This window comes from Bactrocera neohumeralis, chromosome 4, assembly GCF_024586455.1.
Source record: "Bactrocera neohumeralis isolate Rockhampton chromosome 4, APGP_CSIRO_Bneo_wtdbg2-racon-allhic-juicebox.fasta_v2, whole genome shotgun sequence".
Taxonomy (NCBI): Eukaryota; Metazoa; Arthropoda; class Insecta; order Diptera; family Tephritidae; genus Bactrocera; species Bactrocera neohumeralis.
In genome coordinates this window covers 68,241,397-68,266,867 of record NC_065921.1, presented here as the reverse complement: position 1 = coordinate 68,266,867, position 25,471 = coordinate 68,241,397, and the positions used below count along the sequence as shown (strand labels likewise).

At 33.7% G+C, this 25,471-nt stretch overlaps 2 protein-coding genes, 1 long non-coding RNA gene and 1 pseudogene across 12 annotated transcripts in view; 1 reads left to right on the top strand and 3 right to left on the bottom strand.

The window, feature by feature from the left end:
- Positions 1 to 5,993, bottom strand: part of LOC126757021 (SH3 domain-binding protein 5 homolog) — a 46,516-nt gene extending 40,523 nt beyond the window's left edge. The window contains exon 1 of the mRNA XM_050470594.1: positions 5,034 to 5,993. Within this exon, the coding sequence (XP_050326551.1) occupies positions 5,034 to 5,078 (45 nt within the window). The 5' untranslated portion in view covers positions 5,079 to 5,993. The remainder of the gene's footprint in view (positions 1 to 5,033) is intronic.
- A 496-nt stretch (positions 5,994 to 6,489) lies between these two features.
- Positions 6,490 to 7,798, top strand: LOC126757065 (uncharacterized). Its single transcript, XR_007666681.1, has 4 exons — positions 6,490 to 6,838; positions 6,915 to 7,099; positions 7,159 to 7,341; positions 7,411 to 7,798. It is a non-coding gene; the product is annotated as an uncharacterized LOC126757065 (long non-coding RNA).
- A 275-nt stretch (positions 7,799 to 8,073) lies between these two features.
- LOC126757060 (putative nuclease HARBI1) lies at positions 8,074 to 9,126 on the bottom strand (annotated as a pseudogene).
- Positions 9,127 to 11,620: 2,494 nt separating this feature from the next.
- LOC126757011 (uncharacterized) overlaps positions 11,621 to 25,471 on the bottom strand; it is a 61,806-nt gene continuing 47,955 nt past the window's right edge. For 6 of the 10 annotated variants that reach the window (XM_050470565.1, XM_050470566.1, XM_050470567.1 and 3 more), the window contains 6 exons: positions 18,434 to 18,667; positions 17,886 to 18,068; positions 17,348 to 17,635; positions 15,265 to 15,558; positions 14,820 to 15,164; positions 13,379 to 14,737 (listed from right to left, as the gene is read on the bottom strand). In XM_050470565.1, coding sequence (XP_050326522.1) covers positions 14,063 to 14,737; positions 14,820 to 15,164; positions 15,265 to 15,558; positions 17,348 to 17,635; positions 17,886 to 18,068; positions 18,434 to 18,667 — 2,019 coding nt within the window. In that variant the 3' untranslated portion in view covers positions 13,379 to 14,062. Of the gene's footprint in view, positions 12,821 to 13,378; positions 14,738 to 14,819; positions 15,165 to 15,264; positions 15,559 to 17,347; positions 17,636 to 17,885; positions 18,069 to 18,433; positions 18,668 to 25,471 lie in introns of those variants that run through there. The other 4 variants (XR_007666671.1, XM_050470572.1, XM_050470573.1 and 1 more) reach the window with 4 other exon arrangements.

Genomic DNA, 25,471 nt, shown 5'->3' with positions numbered 1-25,471 from the left:
CTATCTTCTATAAGAATCAACAGGTGCTACTTCTGGCTGAGTCCTCTCTCGACGAACAAAGACCAAACTCTACAAGTCATTATCCCCGTCCTGCTATATGGTGCAGATGCATGGACGATTAAAACATCTGATGAATCGGCGTTAAAAGCTTTCGAGAGAAAGGTTCTACGGAAGATTTATGGCCCTATGCGAATCCCGTTAGGATGCTTAGGATTAGATAATTTGTCATCGACTGTTTCGACGGGGCCAGACCAAAGGGAGAAATGTGTCAGATGAATATGGTTAGTAGGGCTTGCAAAGAGCTGGCTAGGAACATGCGGAGAATCATTGCACGTTGGACATATGTATGTTTGATATGTCAGAGTCTATTCTGGATAAGTAGGAGTTCAAACTGCTACAGTATCCATAACGAATGTGCGAGCTCTTGTTTGCAATGGGTGGTGATTTGACTCCCCTGAAAGAGAGTTGTTGTTGTTGTTGTTTTAACGGAAATCTAATCCCCGTTGGGATGGTAAATGTCATTTGTGTTGTCGTCGATGTCATCTAACGGTATGCCCAAGAAACGTACTGTTTCGACGGGGTCGGACCAAAGGGAGGAGGATGTTAGATGGGTAGGGTTTGTAGGGCATGCAAAGAGGTGGTCAGTGTCATGCGGAGACTCGTTGCATGCAGGACATACATTAGGTATGTCAGGGTCTATTCTGGATAAGTAGGAGTTTAACCTGCTACAGTATCCAGAACGAAGTTGCGCAAGGGTCACACGCGTTTCTCGCGGCAGCTGGAGCTCTTCGTCTGCGATGGGTGGTGGTTTGACTCCAAGAACGCCATTCACGGGAAGGGAGTCGGTGAAGGTGTTGATGGCTCCGCTGTGAATGGCGGTCAGTACCTGTCGAAAGTTAGTTGCGTCCGAAGTCCGGTCGGCGTATTGTACGACGTCGTCGACGTAATCCAGGAATGACCTTTTGATGCTCCTAGGAGGCGGTTCCGCTCCAAGCAGATGACTGCAGGGGTGATTTCTGCGAAAGCATCCCAGCAGGAATTGCTTGGAGAGGAGTTCATTATGCTCCTTAACTGGGAGCATAAACGTCTCACTGTGGAGGTGTTCACAGACTCCCTGAAAGGTAGTCGGTGAAGGTGTTAATGGCTGGTCGGCGTATATCTTTATGTCGGCGACGTAGTTGAGCAATGACCTCTTGATGCTCTTGGAGGTGGTTCCGCTCCAAGCAGATGATTGCAGGGATGATTTCTGCGAAAGCACCTTAGCAGGAACTGCTTGGAGAGGAGTTCATTATGCTCCTCAACTGGGAGCATACAGGCCTCACTATGAAGGTGTTCGATAAGAGACATCAAGTGGCATCCTGTAGTAGTTAGGAGTGCAGTGCTTTGGCAAGTTTGCAGTTTCCTCGTCTGCGTTTCACTGCATCAAGGCGACCATATTGGGTGCGGCGTGTGGAGTTAAGGACCGGCTTAGGAAGGATTAATATTTGGTAGTGTCATATCCGGTTTTACTGCTTGGTGTAACCTGTCCAGCACTCTAAGGGCCGTTTTCTCAATGTCTAACTAGCAATAATTGAGAAACAGCCCTCAGAGCGATAATTAAGAGTTTTTATACACTTATTATATTTAATCATTGATGAATGTAAGAAAATTTGCAATAACAGTTTAAGAATGCATACCCTTCAAATTGCATTGGCTAAATTGATACAGAGACACACATACATGTACATATATTTATAAATACTAATGACAGCATATCACCAAGGTGTGTGAAAATCTCGAGCTTACAAAGTGAGCGTACAATGTCAAGCCTCTGATTAACTACTCACATTACAATGGTTTTATCAATATTTAACGTGTGACTTCTACCAGCGATTAACTTTTGCTGAGCACGCATATAAACATTTATATACATATGTATATAGATACCATATGTACCTACATATTTACATTTTTTTATAATAAGCAAGCGTTTAAACGTTTTTACTTATGAATTACTTAAAAAAGTACTTGAAATATAGTAACACACACATATACATGTACATATGTATATGGAAGTATAGTACACATAATTATGCGTATTTGCAAAGCTCGTAAATGGCATCAAATCTATGTCAAGGAACGGGGTGTGGAAAGGGAAAGGTCATCCGAATGCGTCGAAAAGGAAATGTGATTGGAACTACATAAAAGGAAACTTATGCCGACAAACGAACTTAATGGAAATAACGGTAATAAAACGAAAGTAATTTGTAGAAAAGGCTATGATATCGTGTATAAGTGAAAATGTAAGCAATAAATAACAGATTTTTGTGTCGAACGAAATAAATATACGAATGAAATTTGCTTTGGCAGGTCATTACACTCGTTTTCAGAGAAATTCCGATATTTATGTACATAGAATCTTACCACTCAAAACAGAGGTTAATGTATGTATTTGTCATGTTTGTACTATAATCCGGCATGGAAAGACGTCATTAAATGAATACATGTGGCATGCTTACAATTCAGCTGAGCTGACAAATTACAATAATAAAAATAAAGTTAAAAGCAACTACCACTAATTTAAAGCAATACAAAAATTAAATTTAAGACAATGTATTAATTACTGAGACATTAAGTACTTTTTTTTTAGAAAATAATAAAATATGTATATTTGGCTATTATTCAGCTGTGCTGAATTCATATAATTTTACTGAAATTTCTACAGAATTATTTTGACGCCAAATTAAAGTCAATTTAACGCTTTGAATTACTTTTGTAAATTTCAAGATTGCTGAATACCATGTTTCATAAAAACGCTGAATAAATTAGTTCGTATGAAAAATTTGGCAAAATAATATTTAAAAAATTAGAATACATACATATGTATATGTGTACACAGTACGTATAAATTATTTTGCGTCATTGTTTACTTTAAAATTAACTGTTATAAAATACAGCTGATATAATACAAAGAATTATAAAGGAATTTACGTTCGTGAACTTGGCTTTAGACTCAATTGATAATATTTATTCAGACACAATATTATTTAGCTTCAAGGTGTATAAAAAGAGGAGGTAAAGTTATCGTATTTTCATGGATTTTATCCTGCTCTTCCAAAATCCGTACACCGTGCACGGATTGAAAAGTTTTTGCTGCAATGATATGCTGCATACATGGGTATATACACATACATTCCACTGACTTTTTTGTGTTTTCGTGCTCTTACATATTTTGGTAAAGAATTTTTACATTTCGTGCAATCTTGCAAGAAGAAGGGAGTACGTGTATGTACATGTTTACATAAATATTAAAAGAAAATATATACTCGAAACTGGTAAATGTTATAAACATATTACTTGCAAAACCACCAGATAAGCTAATACTATTCAATAGCGTCATTTTGCAAACGTAATATAAAAACAGCTGAGAATTTATACAGTAAATTACTCGTTATTTGGCTTTTGCGCAATTATGATGAAAACCTGCCGAATGAAAGGTGTAAAATACATATTTCGGTTATAAAACGTTGCATTTTTCAGAAAATAAATAAATAGAAGTTTGAAAAGTGTACATAAACATTAAAAACTTTCCGAAGCAAAAAAAGGAATTGGAACCCATAATAAAGTCTAATTAAATAAAAAATATTATATTTTCATTTTAACACGTACTTTACTGACGACAGAGGTTTTCATATTTGTAACACGTCAATTGTTTGAAAAATACACATCTTCATCAATAAGTCAAGTTGCAACATTGACACGTCTTTTAGTGAAAACTTAGAAAATTGCCCTTGTGCTTTGGCATCAAATAAAGCATATACTTTTTACTTTCCCTCGTTTTCTAGGTTAGCAGACACATGAGTGCTCCACTTGTCAAATACACCCAACGCAACTATCACCGACATCATCAATAGCAAAAAAAAAAAAATAATAATAATAAAATGATCAAAGAAGGTGAGTACTAAAAATATATTCAAATGCAAGAGTTCACTCGTTAAAGGGCAACACACAAATTCCGAAGTACATTGGCTTGCCCATACAAATGTGTATATCCATATTTAACAAGTGGGAATTTTCAATTTGCGTTTGAATATTATAGAATGATAACAAACAAGAAATTCTGGGCGCCATATATAAACACATGTACATATGTGTGTATGTATGTATATGCACGCACATAAGACGATTTAAAGTGGAAACAAATTTAAATTCCGCTTGCGTATTATACAAACAATTTACGGAATGTGAAACGGAAAAAAAATAATAGTATTAATAATAATGAGAGAGCGTGTACAGAGCCATCACTACATCATTGCGCTATATTGGTATAAAAACAAATAATTGCATATGTACTTATATACATACATTTGTATTTATATGAAGTTTGGATGCATGTACATATGAAGGTGTAGGTGATAACTAATTGACTACGCAAAATTCGCAATGAAAATAGAAGTGAATGCTAAGCTTTTGTTTGGTTGTATATATGAATAATTAAAAAGAATGTTTGGCACACGTGTGTAATTTTTTCACTAGCAAACATTTTTTCATTGAAAGCACGCACGGTCTGATATTTAAATTAATTGGTTATGGTTATAACAAATGTCAGCTGTTTTTGTTTTTAATTTTTATTTAGAGGTTACTAATACAGATTTCTCTATTTTTTTATATACATACATATGTATGTAATACATACAAATATAAATTAATACATGCAAAGAAAATTATTGTTCATATATAATGGGAAACACCATATCTCTTTTTGTCAGGCGACTGTTCATTAATAACATAAAACTAGCGTTATTACACGATAAGCATTTTCCACTACCCTTAAGGCAAAAATATTAAATTTTCTTTATGATCAGTTTTTTTTCGTGAGAATGTTATAATCATTCCGAAATAATTAAACTCGGTAAAGAGATTGGACAAAGATTCAAAACAGATTTTACATTACTAATATATATTTTAAATGTTTTTAAAATAGTAACCCTGACCTATCACTAAGCCAAACACATTTCTGTATGTGTGTATGTACAGATCACAAACAAACTTACCTTTATACGTGGATCCAGTTCGGTGCACTCTGTCGCTGCAGCCATTTTTTCTTTGCAAATTTCACTTGCACTTTCTGTTTTAAATAAGTAAACTGCCTGTCACTTTCAATGCCAAACTTAACTAGTTATCTACTTTCTTTAAAACACAATTCACGCAGGAAATCAAAAGACTTGAAATTATGTACGAAACCTTATCGGCAAGATGTAAGAAAACGTGAAGAAGGCTGTGCGGGGCTGAGACACAAGCTGATATGCATTGATGTAGTAAGTTACTGTGTTTTTCCAAGTAAGATGCGCTCAAACGAGATTTACACACTTCTAATTAAAGTTTGTACACAATGGGGAAATGCACACAATTCCACAAACTGTAACCAAATTTATGAATAATCGATTCGACTTTTTAAAATGTGCTTCCCCATATGCCGTATGTACTTATTTGTAAAGCACTACCATATAATTTTGGAAATATTCAATAAGGAGATTATCTCTGTGTGACGTCCAATTCTATTACCATTAAAGCGTTCGTGCAATTTCCAAAACCAAACAATTTGTATCCACAAATACTTATATAATTTTTGGCGAAACTTTGCTCTACACTCCACTCTTAATTTTCAAGCTAATATATATTGAATTTTGTACTTTAAACCACGATTATATTTGTATGAATTTCACTTGATTGTCGTCACAACAAACACGGAGCGTGCAATCTTGCTTTGCGTTTGACTTTCCACTCGCTTTTTATTTTTATACAATTTTACTATGCTCTTTTCCCATTTGCGTTTCACGAATCGTTGTTGATAACCACTGACTGACGCTGCGCTTTGCTATCGGGTTGGCTGGGATAAAACTTTTTTGTATTATTTTTTGCAAAATTAACTTTTGGGGCTCGCAACAACGCCAATCAGCCGTTTGTCAAAGATGACCGTCTGCCGCGCCACAATGATTCTAGGAAAATGACAACGCTGACATTTTAGCAGCGCAGTGGCGCAGCAATGTGAAGAATAGTGGATGTAACAAAATAGCCAATAACAATGCGAATGACAGTGCGTAAAGAAAACAACGCTGAATTCCTGGAAATAATCGATTATCGATCAGTGTAAAAGTTCGTATTTGAGAAATGTTAAATTTAAGAATGTTTAATTTCGGTAGTATAAAAACAAAAAAGTTCAAAATAGAAATGTTCTTATAACAATTTCTGTTCAAACCAAAAGTTCTTTTCCTGCATTATATTAACAAATTTATTTGTATCATAAAATATTAATGTGGCATCATTGATTTTTGTGTTGTCTCCCATTTACTGTTAATCGATAACCATGTTTAACGATATATTTTGGTTAGAATCGAAACTTCCTTCAAAGTAACAGTAATATCGGTATTCTGCTTGTCACGATTGTCTCATGTCTCTAATTGTCACAATCGTAATTTAGTGACTCTGTTAGTCAGGATGTCTCATTTTGGTATTGTGGCAGATACAGTCTCAAAAATATTCACCAAATACTATGGTGAAAAGAAGGGCAGTAATCAGCTGTTTAGTTTAGCTAATTAGATATGAGTGCAAGAGCATAATACAGTTATTATTAGTTACACAGTTAGTTTATTTTTCATAAAATTTCAGCAGTAAAACTTCTTCTTAATAATTGCACAGTACAATTATTGAAAACTAATACTGAAATAGTTTATAATAAATGCTTAACATATGCATTTTATCTGAATCAATTGTTAAGTAAATATGAAAAAATTTAACAACACATTTGTCGATTAACACATGTGTTCATCCTTATATTTGAGAATAATGGAAAAGGAAAGTAAGTAATTGTAAACAATATACATTTCTTTATTTTATGATTATTATAGTATATGTATAATGTGTCTTTTTTACAGATCATAATAAAGCGTTGCGCCCCTCGAAGGAGCAAATCGGGTGCTATCTCAACTTTGTGCGGGTTCATCCTGAAATAAAGATGCATAAAAACGACCCATCGCGGCCGAAAAGGGTTGAAGAGCTTTGGGCGGAACTCTCCGTACAATTAAAAGGGCCCACCCGAAACCCCATCAAATGGAGAGAGGTAATTTTTAACCATAGATATTGGCATGTATGTATGTATTTATGTCCTTTGTTTTACAGAATCTGAGTCATTGGAAAAATAAAATACGGTCACGTGCAAGGAGAGCCAAGGCGCACAAGCTGGTGGCAGGTGGCGGTCCCAGCTAAACAATTAAGCTCTCTGAAACGGAGCAGAGAGCATTGAATACTTTGGGGTCAATCGCGGTTGATGGGTTGGTTGATGTACCCGCCATTGGCACAGAGGTAAGAATAGCAAGAAAGACCAATACGAGTGTGCAGAATTTACAATTATTTTTTCTTTTTCTAATTTAGGAAGAAATAGTTTTCATAGCTGCATTATCACCCCTGATGACGACTTCGGATGCGTCCAATGACTGCACTCCGTCAGCGTTCCGTACCAAAAAATGACGACGGACGAAATGTTCAGGAATTACATGGATTTGATGAAAGGAGAAGCCGAGGAGGAGAGAGCTTTCCGGATTCAAACATTAGATTCCATTAACAAACACATGGAATCTATTAATAATTTAGCGGCAGCGGTGGTGTAGCTTGCTCAGACCATTGTAAAAAACACAGAAGATTGTACAAAAAAGTGAAAGTGAAAAATGTGTCTTTTTATGTATATATGAATTATTTTATTGTTAAGTTTTTTTGTACAAAAATGTGAAAATTAAAAATGTTCCTTTTTATGTATACTATATAGTATATGAATTATTTTATTGTGATGTTTTTTGTACAAAAAAGTGAAAGTGAAATATGTGCCTTCTTATTTATAGACGAATTATTTTATTGTGATGTGGATATCCCGAATCACCCAAAAGCCATTTAAAAGCTCCATCTGAGTTTTCTTTTATAAGCTTTATCCTTGCTGGCGAAGTAGGCCTTATACTGGAGTCGTGACATGAGCCGGGAAATTTTGCATTCACGTGCCGGAAAATTAGTTCATCGTCACAAACATATTGGGAAAATTAGTTATTAATTACTTATTAATTAGTTATTGAAAATAATACTTACCGCTTCAACATTAATGCTATAATAACCATTTCTGTTCATATAATCATGCGGTTCAACTGTGTTTGACAAGGCAGGTGCAATTATGCCAACTTGAGTGCAATCAATTGCTCCAATTACACCCTTTATTCCAAATTTTTAATAAAATCTGGAATAAAATTGTTGTATAGCGATTTATTTTCTTTTAAATTGCAATACAACTTACCCAGTCTTAATTCTATTGTATTCTTCAACAGAATTAGGAAAACGCACTTCTCCGTGTTTACGCTCCACCACCAATTTACATTTATTCGATACTACGGGAAATGGTGGGTTGGCTCATCACCGCGAAATATGCATTTCCCACGCAACCCTGGTATGAGCCATTGAAATAATAAATATGGAACTGAAATAAACTAGAGAAATTTGATTGCATGAAGACATACTGTTTCTTTAAGGTTAAAATGTAACTCACCCGAATTTCAAATGGAAAATCGATGTTTACTGTTGGTCATACGGCTTGAGTTGATGAATGATATCCCAGCACAAAGATTTTGGAAATCGAAAGAATTTCCTAAATGTGTTCTCTTCGTATGAAAACGGATTTTCTTTGTTTCGCAAAACAGTCAGATTGCGTCTGCGAATGTAGCTAGAAGATATGCACCTTGTTATCCATTATTGCAAAATTATAAATATTACCTCTTTTCCTCCTCTCGTTTTTTCATCATTAGATAAAATAGTCCAACTTCTTCAGCCGTTATTGTGCTCTTGTTTTTCTATGACCTGGTGTAAAGCATATAACAAGTTAGAGACTGATATTGCTCAATTAGCGATGAGACAAACTCGCCAGAATACCAAACAGTTACAAAATAGATTTCACCACAGATTCATCTCTATTAGAGACTTGAGACTGCTCGCAGCATACCGGCATAAGTTTTGTATAATTTACATAACTTTAAGTGCAAAAATGTTCTTGCACAAAATTAAAGCAATATTTGAGTTATTACTATATTTTTAAATAGTACCGTAGCAATTATATTTGAAATCATTGCCAGTAAACTATGTAGAAATGAATGAATGGTCACTGCCCCTTTGTTTGAAGGCCACCTAAAATGAGAAGGCGAAACATCTTCCCAGGGTTGCACAGTATTCGCAGCAGTACTCGCCGTGGGAAGCAAAGGAAGAGGAAGACCTCCACTCCGTTGGAAAGACCAGGTGGAGAAGGATCTGGCTACACTGGGAATCTCCAACCGCCGCCCAACAGCGAGAAGCCATAACAACTGGCGTGATGTTGCAACTCGGCTATAACCACGTAAGCAGTGTTTACGTCAATAAAGAAGGAGATATTATCGATTTTATAATATTCTTAAATAAAAGCCCATTTTTTCATATTTTGTGTTTTATATATTTTTTTGTTGTTGTCCGTTTGTTTTATATTTATTCATTTATTTTATTTTTTTGCTATAATATTTTTACTTGTATATAAATTTATTTATATGGAAATAACACTTACATACATTTTGATTTCAAGTTGGTTTTGTTGCCCATTCATCGTTAAATTAAAAGAATTAAAAAGTAATTACAATAAACCACTTCGTTATTACAATATTATGCGATTATCTGTAGATACACAGCGTTGCATTGTAAAAATATGCTGCAGTATGCTTAAAAATGGAAGTAATTAACAGTAATAAAATAGAATTTATAAAAGAATAAAATTTTGCATCGCAAAAGCTGACAAGCAACTTAACGCATAAAAATGATTTTGCTTTTGTAAATGGTATGTTTTGAACTACACAATTATGTTGTTTAATGAAAATGGAATGTTAAATATTTAAAGTTTACAATAAGGCATGATATTGCAGTTTGAAATAACACTAATAAAATAAAATTTCTTATTAAAATAAACTGATATATGCCTGGCCAGCTCACGCGCAAATGCGCTCCACTTCACTGGCCTTTTTCTTACTATTATTCATTTTTTAATTCTATAAACGCCTATTTTATATTTTTTATTAATTTAATTTACTTTTTACTGTTAGTTGTTGTTTGAAATTTTCAACTCACTGCACCTTTTAAGTTGTTTCTAACATTTCTTGTTATGATTTGTTGCTGTGCTTTTGTTGTTTTGTATTTTTTGCTTGTTTATTCTATTTTAAAGGTAGTACGCATACAAGTATGTATATATAAATGTTTTTTATATAAAGTTTAATGTAAGTGGATTTTTTTTGTTTTTATAATTTTTGTTTAGCTTTAGATTATGCTATTAGAATTAAAGTTTGCTTATCGCATGGAATTTACTGATACTGCTTTTTGATGTTATGAATAAGGTTTCAATTCGGAGTGTGTGTGTGTGAGTTTACGTCTGGCAATTGAGAAATATAAAGCTATTACTGTCTTTTCTCAATATATATAGTAGTTGTATGTCTTTGACATTTTTTCATATTTTTTGTTGAGAAAATCGCACTTTCTGTTTGGACAAATTAATGTCGGCAATTTTTAATCAATCCACAAACATTTGAATTTCTGATTTTTAGGGTTAAGTCATGCTTGCTGTATTTGTAATGTTTGTTACGGCTTAAATTAAAGTTTATGCACCTTTCGCTACATTTCCACTATATAATGTTAACACTTATTTAATTTTATTTTAAATTTAATTTAATTTAGTTTAATATATATGTATATTGTATATATTTATTTATATTTAGTGTATTTAAATAGTACAAAAGTATACTTTTTGTTTTAAAAGCTTTTACAACTTTTAGTTTATATTGATTTTTATGTTGTTTTAATGCTAAGTATGATGTTGTTGGTTTTTTTAGTTGTTGCCTGTTCGTAACCTTTTCTATATTTGTTTTTTCTTTTGTTATATTTTGTTTTTTTTTTTTCTTTTATAAATTACGTAGAATCGCAAGTATTTAAGATGAAATACTTTTTAAAGTTTCAACAAAAGTTTATTAATTTGTAAACTGCTGTTTACGGCGCTTACCGCAGAAGTTAAATTACGGGAAACTTGAAAATGAAATGTTTTGTAACATAATTTGGATGTAATTTTAAAAAATATTTTTCTCATAAATATATGGTTTTTATACCATGGATGGTATATGGAATGTTTATTGTTTAACAAAAATATTTTTTAATTAAAATTATTATTTCAAAATATTCAAAAAAAAGAATTTCTTTTAACAAATGATTTCCAAAAGTTGTAAAAATATATTACTTTTTAAATAAAAATTTAAAATTAAAAAAAATATTTTTTTAACAAAAAAACAAAAATATTTTTAATTAAAATTATTATTTAAAAAATATTTTTAAATATAAATGTCGGCAAAAAATATTTTTAAATATAATTATTATTATTTAAAAATATTTTTAAAATTATTATTATTTAAAAATATTTTTAAAATTATTATTATTTAAAAATATTTTTAACAAAAACTTTTTTAACTGCTTTTTAACAAAAATATATATTTTTTTTATTTATTTTATGTTAAAAAACAAACATATTTGTTTAAAAAAAACTATTCTCTCCAAATGTTGGTTTTTTTCAAACAATTTTTATTTATATTTAATATTTTTGTTTAAAAAATAATATTATTTTACAACTGTTTGCAATCATTATTGACACACGTTAAAGCTATGTGAAGCTTTAAGACCAAATATTTATAAAAAAAAAATAATTTTTATAAATTAAAACTTGAAAAAAAAATTAAAACAAAAATATTTCAAAATAATAATAATAATAAAAAAAACTATTATTATTCTAGTATTTCTTCAATGTTTAAATATTTTCTTCCTCATCGCTGCCAGTAAGCGCCACTAAAACAGCAGTTTCCATAAAAAAAAGTTAGACGAGCTTTACAACTGCTAAGTTACAATTTTACTTTCTTTCTTTAACTACAAAACAAGAGAAATTTATACAAATACATAATACACTGCTATAAATACTTATGCACGTAAAATATAAAATGCGTATAAAAAGTATTATATTTACGCGTATCATGTGCGTATATACAACAATTACTCATACATATAAGTTCCTTTATGAGGAAATGATAGATACTAAACACTTTAGTTATAATATTTAAACAAAACTAACAACTAAGACACTCAAGTGTTAGACGCAACTAAACTACATATGCGCGTGCGATCAGTAAAGCTTCAAAGCAAAGGCATTCATTGCTTATTGAATCATAAAAAACTTTTGAAGCTTCAAAATATGCACACAAGGCTGAAAGCGCTTATCCGGCCTTATTTATATGCGCAAAATTAAAGTTTAGTTATTTCTAAGTCGTTATAATAGTAATCCGGCGTTATCCAGTTTATTTTATTATCCGCGCAACTAAATTAATGAAATAAATATCTTCAAGCATTTTATATTATATGTATACACATATTAGAATTTTTTTAGCACGCATAACAAAATTATCCGACGTTATCCGACACTGATTTCAACGAATGTTTCAAAAATTCAAAATAACGTCAATTATATAATAAACAAATTAAGTCACCTGATATATTTTACAAATATTAAGCATGCTTTAAGCTTCAAAATATGCCTACAAGGCTGAAAAACGGTTATCCGGTAGAACTAATATGCATACAAGTAAATTTTAATTGTTTTTCAGTGCTTAAAACAATTATCCGGCGTTATCCGTAGCTTATTTCATTATCCGAGCAAATAAATTATATGTATTAGATTTTTTTTGCATGTATACTAAAATGTTTCGACCTTATCCGACACAAAAACAAATATACAAGGCCGAAAACCACTTATCCGGCGGAACCTATATGCATACAAGTAAATTTTAATTGTTTTTCAGCTCTTAAACTAGTTATACGGCGTTATCCGCTGCTTATTCGCGCAACTAAGTAAATTTTAATTGTTTTTCAGTGCTTAAAACAATTATCCGGCGTTATCCGTAGCTTATTTCATTATCCGAGCAAATAAATTATATGTATTAGATTTTTTTTGCATGCATACCAAAATGTTTCGACCTTATCCGACACAGATTTCAACGACTGTTTTAAAATTTCAAAATAAAGTCAATTAAATAATAAATAAATTAAGCCAATTGATATATTTTACAAATTTAAGCGCGCTTTGAATTTTAAAACAAATATACAAGGCCGAAAACCACTTATCCGGCGGAACCTATATGCATACAAGTAAATTTTAATTGTTTTTCAGCTCTTAAATTAGTTATACGGCGTCATCCACTGTTTATTCGCGCAACTAAGTAAATTAAAGGTTAATTGTTTTTCAGTGCTTAAGACAATTATCCGGCGTTATCCGTAGCTTATTTCACTATCCGAGCAAATAAATTATATGTATTAGATTTTTTTTGCATGCATACCAAAATGTTTCGACCTTATCCGACACAGATTTCAACGACTTTTTTAAAATTTCAAAATAAAGTCAATTACATAATAAATAAATTAAGCCACTTGATATATTTTACAAATTTAAGCGCGCTTTGAATTTTAAAATAAATATACAAGGCCGAAAACCACTTATCCGGCGGAACCTATATGCATACAAAAAAATTTAAATTGTTTTTCAGCTCTTAAATTAGTTATACGGCGTTATCCGTTGCTTATTCGCGCAACTAAATAAAAAAAAATTATTGAAACATTTAATATATATAAAAACGCATGATAAAATTATCCAACGTTATCCGATACTACTGAATTATTCCAGTGATTGATTTAAAACTCAAAATGTATATACAGTTGAACTTTCATAATTTCTTTCCATAAAGCGCTAGAGGCCGAAAAGAACAGAGGCGAAATTTGTGAATGAAATGTCTTTTGTCTTGAAGCTTAAGCGTACACACGCGCATGTTTCGCTAACATTTTATGTAAGACCCATTAATGTATAAATTCCCAACTTGCAGAACACACACATGCGCATATATGTATTAACTACGTGTACCTATGTACGCCCTTGAGCAGCATGCTCCCCAATATGTGCTTATTCACTATCAATATTCAGGCCAATGCGCTTCTCCTCTTCCAGCATGGCATCGAGTTCGTCCGTCAAATTGGCCAACATATTACCAATGTCATTGAGCACATTGACAGACACCTTTTGACCCGGTGTTTGAATTGTGGTCGCGCCGGCGCCAGCGTTGCCACTTGATATATCGGCAGCCTCGCTGCCGGTTAAGGGCGCGCCATCGCCAGCTGCATCCGCATTAGACTCAGCGCCGCTGGGTGTATGCAAGTCCACGGTAGTGGTGATAGTCGTTGATGCGCCGCCGCTGCTGGCATTCGTTACATCGGTCGGTGGATATTGTAGGGTGGGAGAGCGTAGTAGCAATAAGCTATTGCTGCCACCACCGCCGGTACTGGCGCCAGCGCTGCCGCCGCTTGTGGTGCTGCCGATGCTGTCGCTGCGTATCAGCGAAGCGTCATGCAACGAGGCAGATGTCTTCAGCGAATGGAAAGAGTGCGCTATATTGGCGATGGTGTTGGTCGACGAAGACGAGGACGACGACGAGGAGGAGTGCAGATGTGGTGTGTTGCCCGATTGTAGCGGCTGCTGTGGTCCACCAATGTCTTGGCGGTTCAGTAGACGCTGTTTGATGGTGCCAGTGTTCTCATTGGCGAACGGTATGGTGTCAATGGAATCGATGCTGGAATTTGACTGTGGGTTGCAACAAAGACATAATAGAAATTATTAAAATAAACCCAAATGATTAGCTAATCTCACAGGTGCGTACACTAACCTTATTGTCATGGAATTTCTCGCAGTGTATTTCCGCCGTGGTCTGTTGTATGGTTGCGTAATTCGCATAGATCGGCTGATTGGCAGCTGCCGCCGCTGCTGCGGCTTGTTGTTGCGCATGCGTCATATACATGCCACCATGATGTAAGGCGCCAGCGCCGCCATAGTAGAGACCGGGCGTAACGGCTGCGCCGACATGCAATCCCATCTGTTGTTGTTGTTGCAACTGTTGCTGTTGTTGTGCGCCATCCGCACTCAGCGTACGTGAATTTCGTATACTACAATGACGTCGCGGTGGTTCCGGTGCGATTTTCTTATTACTCATTGGACTGCCGGTCAAGTAAGACTGTTAGTTGGCACACGTGTATGAAAATGGAGGAATAAAAATTACATAAATTAGTTCAATATTTTGATCGGTATGGTTTTCCTGCGGCAACTTGACTTACTGCATTCAGACCGGCGCTGTCCAGCACACAACCAGCTGGGCCTGTTGCGCCCACATGCGCAGCCGCACCTGGCACGCCAACGCCGCCCAATCCACCTGCATGGCAAACATATTCCGCTGCGGCAGCTGCGTTCATATAGTGATGCTCGAGTGGTGGCATGCTGTTCAATACGGCACGCTGCAAAATGCCCCGCTGCTGACGTGGTAGTGTACCGCCGCCTTCCTCGTACATGAGTTCGCGTGCAGCGTCGTTGGTGGGCGTAATGTCACCATCATCGTAGGAACGGCGCCAAGACTGTAATGAGAAAGAAGAAAGAAATATTAAGATTGCACAAAGTAATTTGTAATTGTAATTATAATGCTGAAATAATTGGAGATAGTAGTGTTTTTCTTGTTATAACTTTTATCCAGGCTTACTTAGCATGCTAAATTGAAATTATATTACAGTATAAGGGTACTAATTGATGAAAAAAACTCGCAGTTAGAAAGCAATAAATATTAATAAAAAAATGAACTCAATTAAAGTAAAAAGTTACGCATAAACAATTATCCAGCATTATCCGAAGATATATAAAAGAACATGTTTATACATAAGCAATTATCCAGCGTTATCCCAAGTTAAATAAAAGAAAAAGTTTATAAAATAATTAAAACCGAGAGCAATTAAGGCGACTTTATATGCTGGTTTTATGAATACATTTGTATACAGGAATCCATTTAATTTTATAAAAATTTATATGCTAAAAATATAAAAGAATAATGTTATCCAGTATTATCCGGCGAACGATATTACAAACTACAAGCAAAATCTGTGCAAAATATGCTAATGCTAATAATTTAATTTTCCGATTTTATCCAGGTAAAAAATTTGCAATTATTTCCAACGTTAATAAAATATGAAATGAAACCCAAGAGCATTTAAACGAAAAGTTACACATAAACAATTATTCAGCATTATCCGAAGTAAAATTAGACTTATATGTAGATTTTATTAATATATTTGTATATATGTATGTATGTGTATATCCATTTAATTTTATAATAACTAAAATGTTAAACACATAAAATAATAATGTTATCCAGCATTATCCCGCGAACGATAGTACAAACTACAAGCAAATTCTGTGCAAAATATGACAATACGACGGAAAAAACTTCTTCAATTAGTTTTTTAAATTCATTATTATTCGATATTATCCGGAGAAAAAATTTGCAATTACATTCCAACAACAATAAAAGATGTTATAAAGTGCAATTAATGTTGACTACAAGAACTATATAACCTAATAATTTTTTAAAATTTTCTTGTATGTACATACATACATATAATGTATGTATGTACTACATATATGTACCGGCTGGCTGTATACTTACATATGTATTTATGTAAACACATGTACAGTCAAAAAACTATACGAATAATAACTAATAAGTCCGGAGATAAAATTTTACAAAGTTAGGACTTATCCGAAGATTATCCGAGGACAAAAATTTCACCCGAAGAAGGAAAACTTTCAAAAAGATAAAATTTAAAAACGTTGGGACTTATCCGAAGATTATCCGAGGATAAAAAATTTCACCCGAAGGAGGAAAACTTTTAAAAAGTTAAAATTTAAAAACGTTGGGACTTATCCGCAGATTATCCGAGGATAAAAAATTTTATCCGAAGAAGGAAAACTGTCATACCTGAATACTCTGTAACTGAAAATACATTTCTTTATTTTTTTTTTTATAATTATAAATTAAGTAAATTATTCGGTGGAGAAAAAGTCAATCAAAAACAAAAAAGCACAGCCCAAAAAAGTTGTAATATCCTTCACAAATACAAAAGGTGCCATACAAGAATCTAAACTATTTATTCGGAGATTGTGCCGCTACCTTAAACAATAATTCGTACCAAATTTCGGGAAGATATCTTGTCAATATTAAAAAATATTGTTTGTGTATAAGCCGAAGTCATAAAATATTTTTGCATATCTGCAAGCTATTTAATTTCTAAACTATTAATAACTTCAATAAGATTCGTTCGCACAATACCGAGCAATAATTCTACGCCCACTACTCTAAACAACTGAAATTCTTACCATAGCTGCCTGATTGCTAAGCAAACGTGCACCGCCAGCACCACCGGGTCCGCCCACAACAGCGCCGCCCATCATGGCTGCCTGATGATGCTGTTGCATAGCTTGCTGATGCTGTTGCTGCTGGTGTTGCAAGGCTTGTTGATGATGTTGTTGTTGCATAGCAGGCGTTGGATGCGCAAAGTGGCCATAATCAGTGGCCGTGTAATGGCTAAAGGTCAAATGGCTGCGTGTGCTGTTGTCGTGTATATCCTCGAGTGATTCTAAGCTTTTGCCGCGTGGCTGGCGCACCTAAGTGGAAGAGAGCGCGTGGGAGTGCCGTAGAGGTGGGAGAAAACAAATTATGTTAGTTATAAAAGTATTAGTATGCACAATGCGGTTCGAATGTGGAAAGTTCAATAAATATAATCGAAGAAAAGTTAAAAATAATAATAAAGAAATAAATTTAAAGTTATTTAAAGCAAAAAAACATTGCAGTTTTGCCATTAATCACCGCCGACACAGAGCTGCCAGCTGGTCGCGTATCTGTGCACACGCTCACCTTAATGGGCACCACATCGTTGCCATTGCAGCACTCGTGATGAGCGCCGCTGCAAAAGTAGACGGCGTCGACGCCGGGCGTAGCATAAATCTTGGAATCGTCCCACGAGACGCGCGTGGTTGGCAAATAGGTCGGTGTGGTGGGCATTGGCACGGCACTGGGCCAAATCTTGTTGCGATAATCCTTTTGTTTCACAAGTTCAACGTTTTTATTTTGGTTGATTGGGTTGATGGCGGGTTCAAATCATAGGCAGCAACAGAAGATCACAAATTGAATAAAATGAAAAGAACCGAAAAAGAGAGGAAACATAATAAAAATAAAAAAGATAAATTAAAAGAATGTTTTTCATAAAAATATATTAAAAAGAACGCTTTAAAAAATATTATATTTTTAATAAAAAAATCGAATAAAATTTTAAAAAATATTTTGAGTTAAAATTTTAATTTAAAAAGTTAATAATTCATATATTATTTTTAAATAAAATTTGTATTCTCAATAAATTAAAAACTTTAGTTTTCTAAAAAAAATCGCCTTTTCCACACACTCACCTGCTGTTGGTAAGCATTAATACCGCCTGGATTCCACTTTCCGCTTATGATATCCTTTACACGCTTAATGGCTAAGAGAATCTTCTTTTGATGTCCCAATTTAACAATACCAATATCCTCCAAGTCTTCCCAAGTGACTTGCGTGACGTCGCGTACAGTTTTATAGTTTTGATCAAGTAATGGTTGAATGTATTCCTCGAGACGCAATAGTTGTAGCCATTCTTCGATGGAGCCCTAAAAGGAGAGAGAAAATAAAGATGAGAAATATTTAAACAATTATCTATATGCACAAAAGTAAGTAAATTTTTTTCTATATTTATATATTTTCATGGGAATATTTAAGCAAATTTAATATATATATAAATACAAAAACTAGTAAAATATTCTCTATAATTAAATATGAGGAAACAAATTTAAAATTTTTACTATACTTAAATTTGAGGAAACAAGTTTTGAAAATGAGCGTAATTCCTTAAAAAAAATGCTTATCCGCCGTTATCTGTGGCAATTCTTTAAATGAAAATCGCATGGTATTGTTATCATATAATACATTATAAAAATTAAAACAAAAACTATGACTTTCACTTCAAAATCTATTATCCACGTGTATCCGAGAGGAAGGTTATGCTCACAAGTTATAAATATTACGATTATAATTTTAAGAGAGCTTGTACAGGTTATAGCCGTTCCTTTTCACATAAAAAGTTTGGCGAACAAAAATTAAATAGCCATAAAAGCTAGAAAGTTGAGTATCCGTTGTTCAAAATCACTAATGATTTATCCGGATATATAGAACCAACAAATAAATTTTAAATTTATAATAACAAGTTAATTAAAACTTACATAATTTTTATCCGGACATATAAAATGTCAAAAATACAAATTTTCCGTAAGTTAAAATCTCATGAGTGAAATGGAACCTTAATTATCACTGAGCATTGTAGAAAGTATTATCGGAGAACAGAGTGAATAACGGATAACGCATTTTATTATGACTAGTAGTCTGTTCAAACACATAAAATATTATTTGCCTTTTTAAAATAACAAGTTTGTAATATAGTAAAATAATTAACTCAGAATATTCATAGAATCGTTATTGATCATAACAACGGAATACTTATCTAATTTATCCACGTAAACTTTGTCTATAAAAATTATATGTAAATATATTTGACTTATCATAAACGATAATAATCGTGTTTATGACAATTAAAGAAACCTCGCTCACATTTGTATAGAAATATCTCAAACAAATTACCAAAAAATAAAGCAATAAACACATTATCCACTTAAGTTTGACATTATCCGCGCTAGTGCAAAGCCTCTTAAGTTTTTAAAAATTACGAATAAGGATTGTTTTACTGATCTAAGTATATCGAAAACAAATTATCCACGTGTAAAGATACTCGAAATTTAAGCCTAGTTACATTTACTTAAAACAATACGCGCTTTTCGTGATTGCCATTGCGATTATAAGCTATAATTAAAACTATTACATTCGTATTTTGTTTGTACGATCTGTTCACATAAGCTGAGTACACCTTATCATCACTTACTCGAAAAGAAGTGGGATACTATTATCCGAATACATAACTTGAGCTAAATAAGTAAGCTGAGTACACCTAATTACCAGCAGTTTAAAAAGAAGATGCTAACAAATTATCCGCGCTTATCCAAATTCATAACCTGAGCTAAATATGCAAGCTGAGTACACCTAAATATCACCTGTTCGAAAAGAGGCTGGAAACAATTTATCCTCGCTTATCCGAATATTTAATATGAGCTAAATATGTAAGCTGAGTACACCTAAGTAGCACCTGTTCGAAAAAAATCTGGAAACAATTTATCCGCGCTTATCCGAATACATAACCTAAGTTAAATAAGTAAGCTGGTTATAATAAACTATCAGCTGTTAAAAAAATAAACTAGAAGCAATTTATGCTCGCTTATCTGAATAAAAAGTTGAGCACATTTAAGTATCCCTTGTTCGAAAAGAAGCTGGAAATAATTTATCCACGCTTATCCGAAAACATAAACTGAGTAAAATAAATAAAGTGAGGATACCAAAGTATTACCTGAAAATGAGTTTATTCGAATACATGCATATACATATGTATAAGACCCGAAACTTTTTTGGTCATGACTCACTATGAAAGTTAATTTATATGCATAACTTCGGTGAAGACAATCATTCGTAGATAATTATATCTACATAATTATAGCCGTTCATGGAATTAACAAAAGTAATTTATTTATAATCAACGTGAATGTCTGTGATTTGCATAAATTGATTGAAGAAGATGGACGACATTTTTATTGTAAATTTTTCAACTTTTTTCTTCATTTTACATTTGTTTATTTATTTATAAATATTAGTATGTATATGTGTATATGTGTTTATTTATAAATATGCTACGCAGCGCATTATTTATTCAATTCAAATCAATATCTACGCTAGATGCTCATTGAATATTTCAAGCCTCTACATAGCGAACGCATTTGAAATGAATATTGTCGTATTTGATTAATGAGCGCCAAGCACAAAGCCCGTATAAGTGTGTTTATTTGTGCTATTGACACTTTTTACTTTATCTCCATTGGACTAATACTCATATAACGAAATATTATAATTTTCAACTTTTTTCTGTATTTTTGCAAATAGTGGAAGGCAAATAAATGGAGTCAAGCAATAATAGGAATTTATCGCAGATAAAGAAAGACAGGCAACAAAAGTAAACAGAAATAAAAACAAACAAGAACTTGAAAAACGTTAGATGTATGCGAGAAATCGCATGCGAGAACTGGCTAGTTGAGCTGTGAGGCTAAGGTAGGCAGACAAGTGGATACAAAGTTGAAAGAAAACAGACACAACAAGGTGGCGCGGGGCTGTAAAGACGGTAGTAGAGGCAAATCACCGACCTTGAGCGGTGACGCCAAAATAAATTAATAAACGAAGCAAATCACGAGAGGCGGCACGATAGTGAGGATAAGGAACACAAAGAAATTGGGCAAAAAGATAAACGAGTGATAAATAATGGAGATAATTAAAATGCATATATATTTATATATTTATGTATAAATCAAAATGTAAAAAAATTATGAAAAAAAATTTAGATTAAAAAAATAAACAGATCGAAGTTAAAATAAATATAAACAATAATAATAATAATAGAAAAGTAGCAAATAAAATATATTAAAAAATACTACTTTAATGGACAAATTGTTTTTTGTTAATAAAATTATCAAAACTAAAAATAGTATTAAGAATAATAATAATAATAGCTTAATATCAATTTTTAACATTTTAAACTTAAACAAACGGGTTAAAAGTAACAAAGAAAGATATTTCTGAGAATAAAATTTAAAACAAAAAAAATAATTCTATTTAAAAAGTAAGGAAGAGCTAAGTTCGAGTATAACCGAACGTTTCATACTCTTGCAACTCGCTATGATTAAAGCCAGTAAAGTATCTTCAGGTACATAAGTACCTGTTAGTCATATGCGGTCTAGAGCCAGTTTTCACTCGATTTTATTCATTCTAAGTACAAAAATGCAACGTTATAAGAAAAACACACATGTTTTAATATAACTGACATATTGGCCGATGTATACGGTATAAAGTCACCCGGAAGCTCGAAAACCTTTATACTAATACGTATATCGGGGTTAAGAGAAGTATTGACCTGATTCAAGCCATTTGTAACACACAGACATACTACTATCAGAGGTTAAATCCCCTCGATGACAACACAGATAACCCTTACCATCTGAGGACTGATAATCGTTAAAACAACAACAACAACACTACTATCAGGAAAGGACTCTCTCTGATGTTCAATTATAAATTGACAAACTGACCAATATTTTCGGTAAAAAGTTAACGATGGGTACTGGGGTCTAAATATGATGTACCTTGGGACTTGAACAGTTTTTTTTTTTTTGGATTTGGGCAATTTTTGACCATGAGATAGCCTACTTTAACCGAATTATTACAGCAAAATTGTATCCCATTATATTAGTTACTTCTTGATTTGCACACAGCAAAGTGAAAGAAACAGATGGAATTTAAAATTATGTTGTATGAGAAGTAGGCCTGGGTGTAGCCCGATTTTTCCTATTTTCACACTGTAGCATACAAATGTGAGAGGAATGTCACGTATCAGATTTCATTCAAATCTGTCGGGCGGGTCTCGAGTTATGTGTTTTCACTTAAAAGTGGGCGGTGCCACATCCATCGCCCAAATTTGACCTCGGCACCATTAAAGCCCTATCGGTAGGCGAAATTTTGTTGTTGTAGCCTCAGTGGTTTAGGAGATATGTAGACTAAAATTATTAGAGGGCAGGTCCACGCTCACTTTTCCAAAATTTTTGCATGGATGGGCGGGCAGACAGACAATCACCCGGATTTCAACTCGTCTGAACACACAAGTATATATGTACACATATATGTACAGTATATATGTATATCACCTTATATCTATCTCGACTAGTTGTAAGTGATACGGTAACTCCAGTCTGCTCATGGGGTTTGGCCCTTTGTGGAGATTCGTGGTGGCTGTGGTTAAAACCCAAATCGCCGGAAGAACTGACTTTGTCAGTCGAAGCGATGTAGTTGCATTGCATCCGTGTTCATGCCACACTGCCAATTGGTGTATTTTCTATGAAAATGCTTACCCAATTTTCAGTTCGCTGATCGACGCATTGTATTGGTCCGTAGTGCTTTTGAGCACGGTGGAGTTAAGCTGTCGACAGCAGGATCCCCCGTTAAACACAATCAGACGTTGTAAGTGATACTTACAACCGTTAGGTGATCAAAACTATTATACTCTGTTGCATGAGTCCTTTCATACTTATCAAGAATTTTAATACAAAAATATGAAAAATCAAGCAAAGATAAAAAATCTTCAAAATTAGTAAATAGCAGCGTTTGGACATTAGAAGTAGCACAATAACAGGTTTTTTAGTTAGCATCTAGAGCTACTTGAAAAAAGTTAGAAAATGTAAAAAAGAAACAAACGAACGGTCCAGCCAATGGCCAGCATGTCACGCCATTAGCTACCTGCAGGCGCTTACTCAAAGCGCTACCAACCAAACGAATCGACATGCGAGCGCGCATGGGGTTTGCCCCTCTAAGCTTCCATGTGATTTCTTAAACGTGCAGCTTTTGCTGTCTTTTACGTATTTTATATGTCTTTTTCGACTTCTTTTCCTAAATGCTATTGCCCCGCTGGCGGTCATTTCTCGGCTAAGCTTGTCTTCGCATTCAGTTGTTTGTGGCTGTTGCTGTTTTGTTTTCATGTGGTACCTCGCATTATTTTTCTCGTTAAATGTGAAATAAGCTGCTAAAAGACAACAGCTACAATTTCGACAACAAAATAACCGCAAAAACAACAGCAAATTGCCAGAGTAAAAAAACATAATAACATAACTTAGGCAAAAAAAAGTAATAAGAAAACCCCGAATCGGAAATTGTTGGCATTTCGACGCTTGTCGATTGTCGGCGTTTAATCTCCGACGTAAAAGCGAATGACTGTCGACGAACGTGACTTTTGAGCGCATGGTTAACGTGTAAAATTTGCTAATTTGCGTTGAATTTCAAATGCTTCAATTATTTAGTTTGCAAAAATAATCGCTCTGGCATTTACAAAGTTAACACGGCAGCGCTGGAAAAGCCAAAAACAATGCCATGCATAAGTAATGCTGCACGAGGCAAAAGTATTGAATCCAACGTATGGCATATCAATGTGTTATAGGCGCCAACGGTATAGTTTCAGCAGAGAATCGCATTTAGAATAGAATTTTAATTATGCAAGCATGCCGTTTCAAGGCCTATTTTAGAATTTCCGTAGGCTTGTGAAATATACCTTAAAACAAAATCAGAAATAAAAAACATAAGTAAGAGAAACATCATGAAATAAGACTCCAAAAATATTATCCCTGATTAAATTTGTTCTTAAAAATAAGGAGAATAATATAGCAATTGTAAGCAATAAACGTATCTGACAAAAAAAATTGAAAACATTTTATCCGTGTTTAAAATTTGAACTATTTTTAGCAGAGAAATATTTGCAGCATTACTTCGAAACGAATTACAGTGAAAAATTTTTATCCGCAGCAACTAAAGTATGTTTAAAAGGCATTCTAATAGTACAAGTAGGTCTGCAATACAACCTAAAATGTATGTAAGCTAAAAATTGTTTATCCGACATTATCCGAGGCATCAAAGTATATGAAGTAAGTAATGTAAAAGTAACATTTATGAATTTATTTATTCATAAATGGCCGCTGTTTTCCAGATAACGGGTTTTTCAATAGGGATGCTACAAAAGTAGACCGATAGGGACAGCAAATGACGCCATATTTTTCCCGCTCTTTTGACATTTCTCTTCGGTAAGGTTTGCCATTTCATCATGGAAAAATATCCAATAATGAGTCGAAATTATTAAAATTTAGTACCAAAAGTCGAAGTAAGTGGCCTCAACTTTAAAAGCGCTGCGTCCAATTTATGGGCGTCATAATCGTCCTGTCAGATCAACAATTAAGCGCCTAGTGGAGAAATTTGAATTCGCAGGCACAGTACTAAATGTTTCCGTGCCAGTGTGACGATGAAGTGCCTGTAGCGTAGCGCATCAATTAAGGAAGACTCAGTCTCTCACACGTCGTACTCAAGCGTTGGGCAACTCTGTGACGTCGTTGTGGCGAATTTTGCGAAAAGATCTTGGCCTACATCCTTACAAGATCAAATTGACGCAAGAACTGAAGCCGCTTGACCACCAGAATCGTCGTATGTTTGTGAATTGGGCTGAGCAACAACTTAAAAATGATCCGGATTTCCAGAAAAATCATCTTCAGCGATGAGGTTCATTTCTGGCTGAATGGCTTCGACAATAAGCAAAATGTGTGTTATTGGTCAGGCAGCAAACCAAACGTACTCCATTAGTCACCATTGCATCCAAAAAAATTACGGTTTAGTACGGCTTATGGGCCGACGGTGTCATTGGGCCGTACTTTTTCCGTGATGATCAAGACCGGCACATT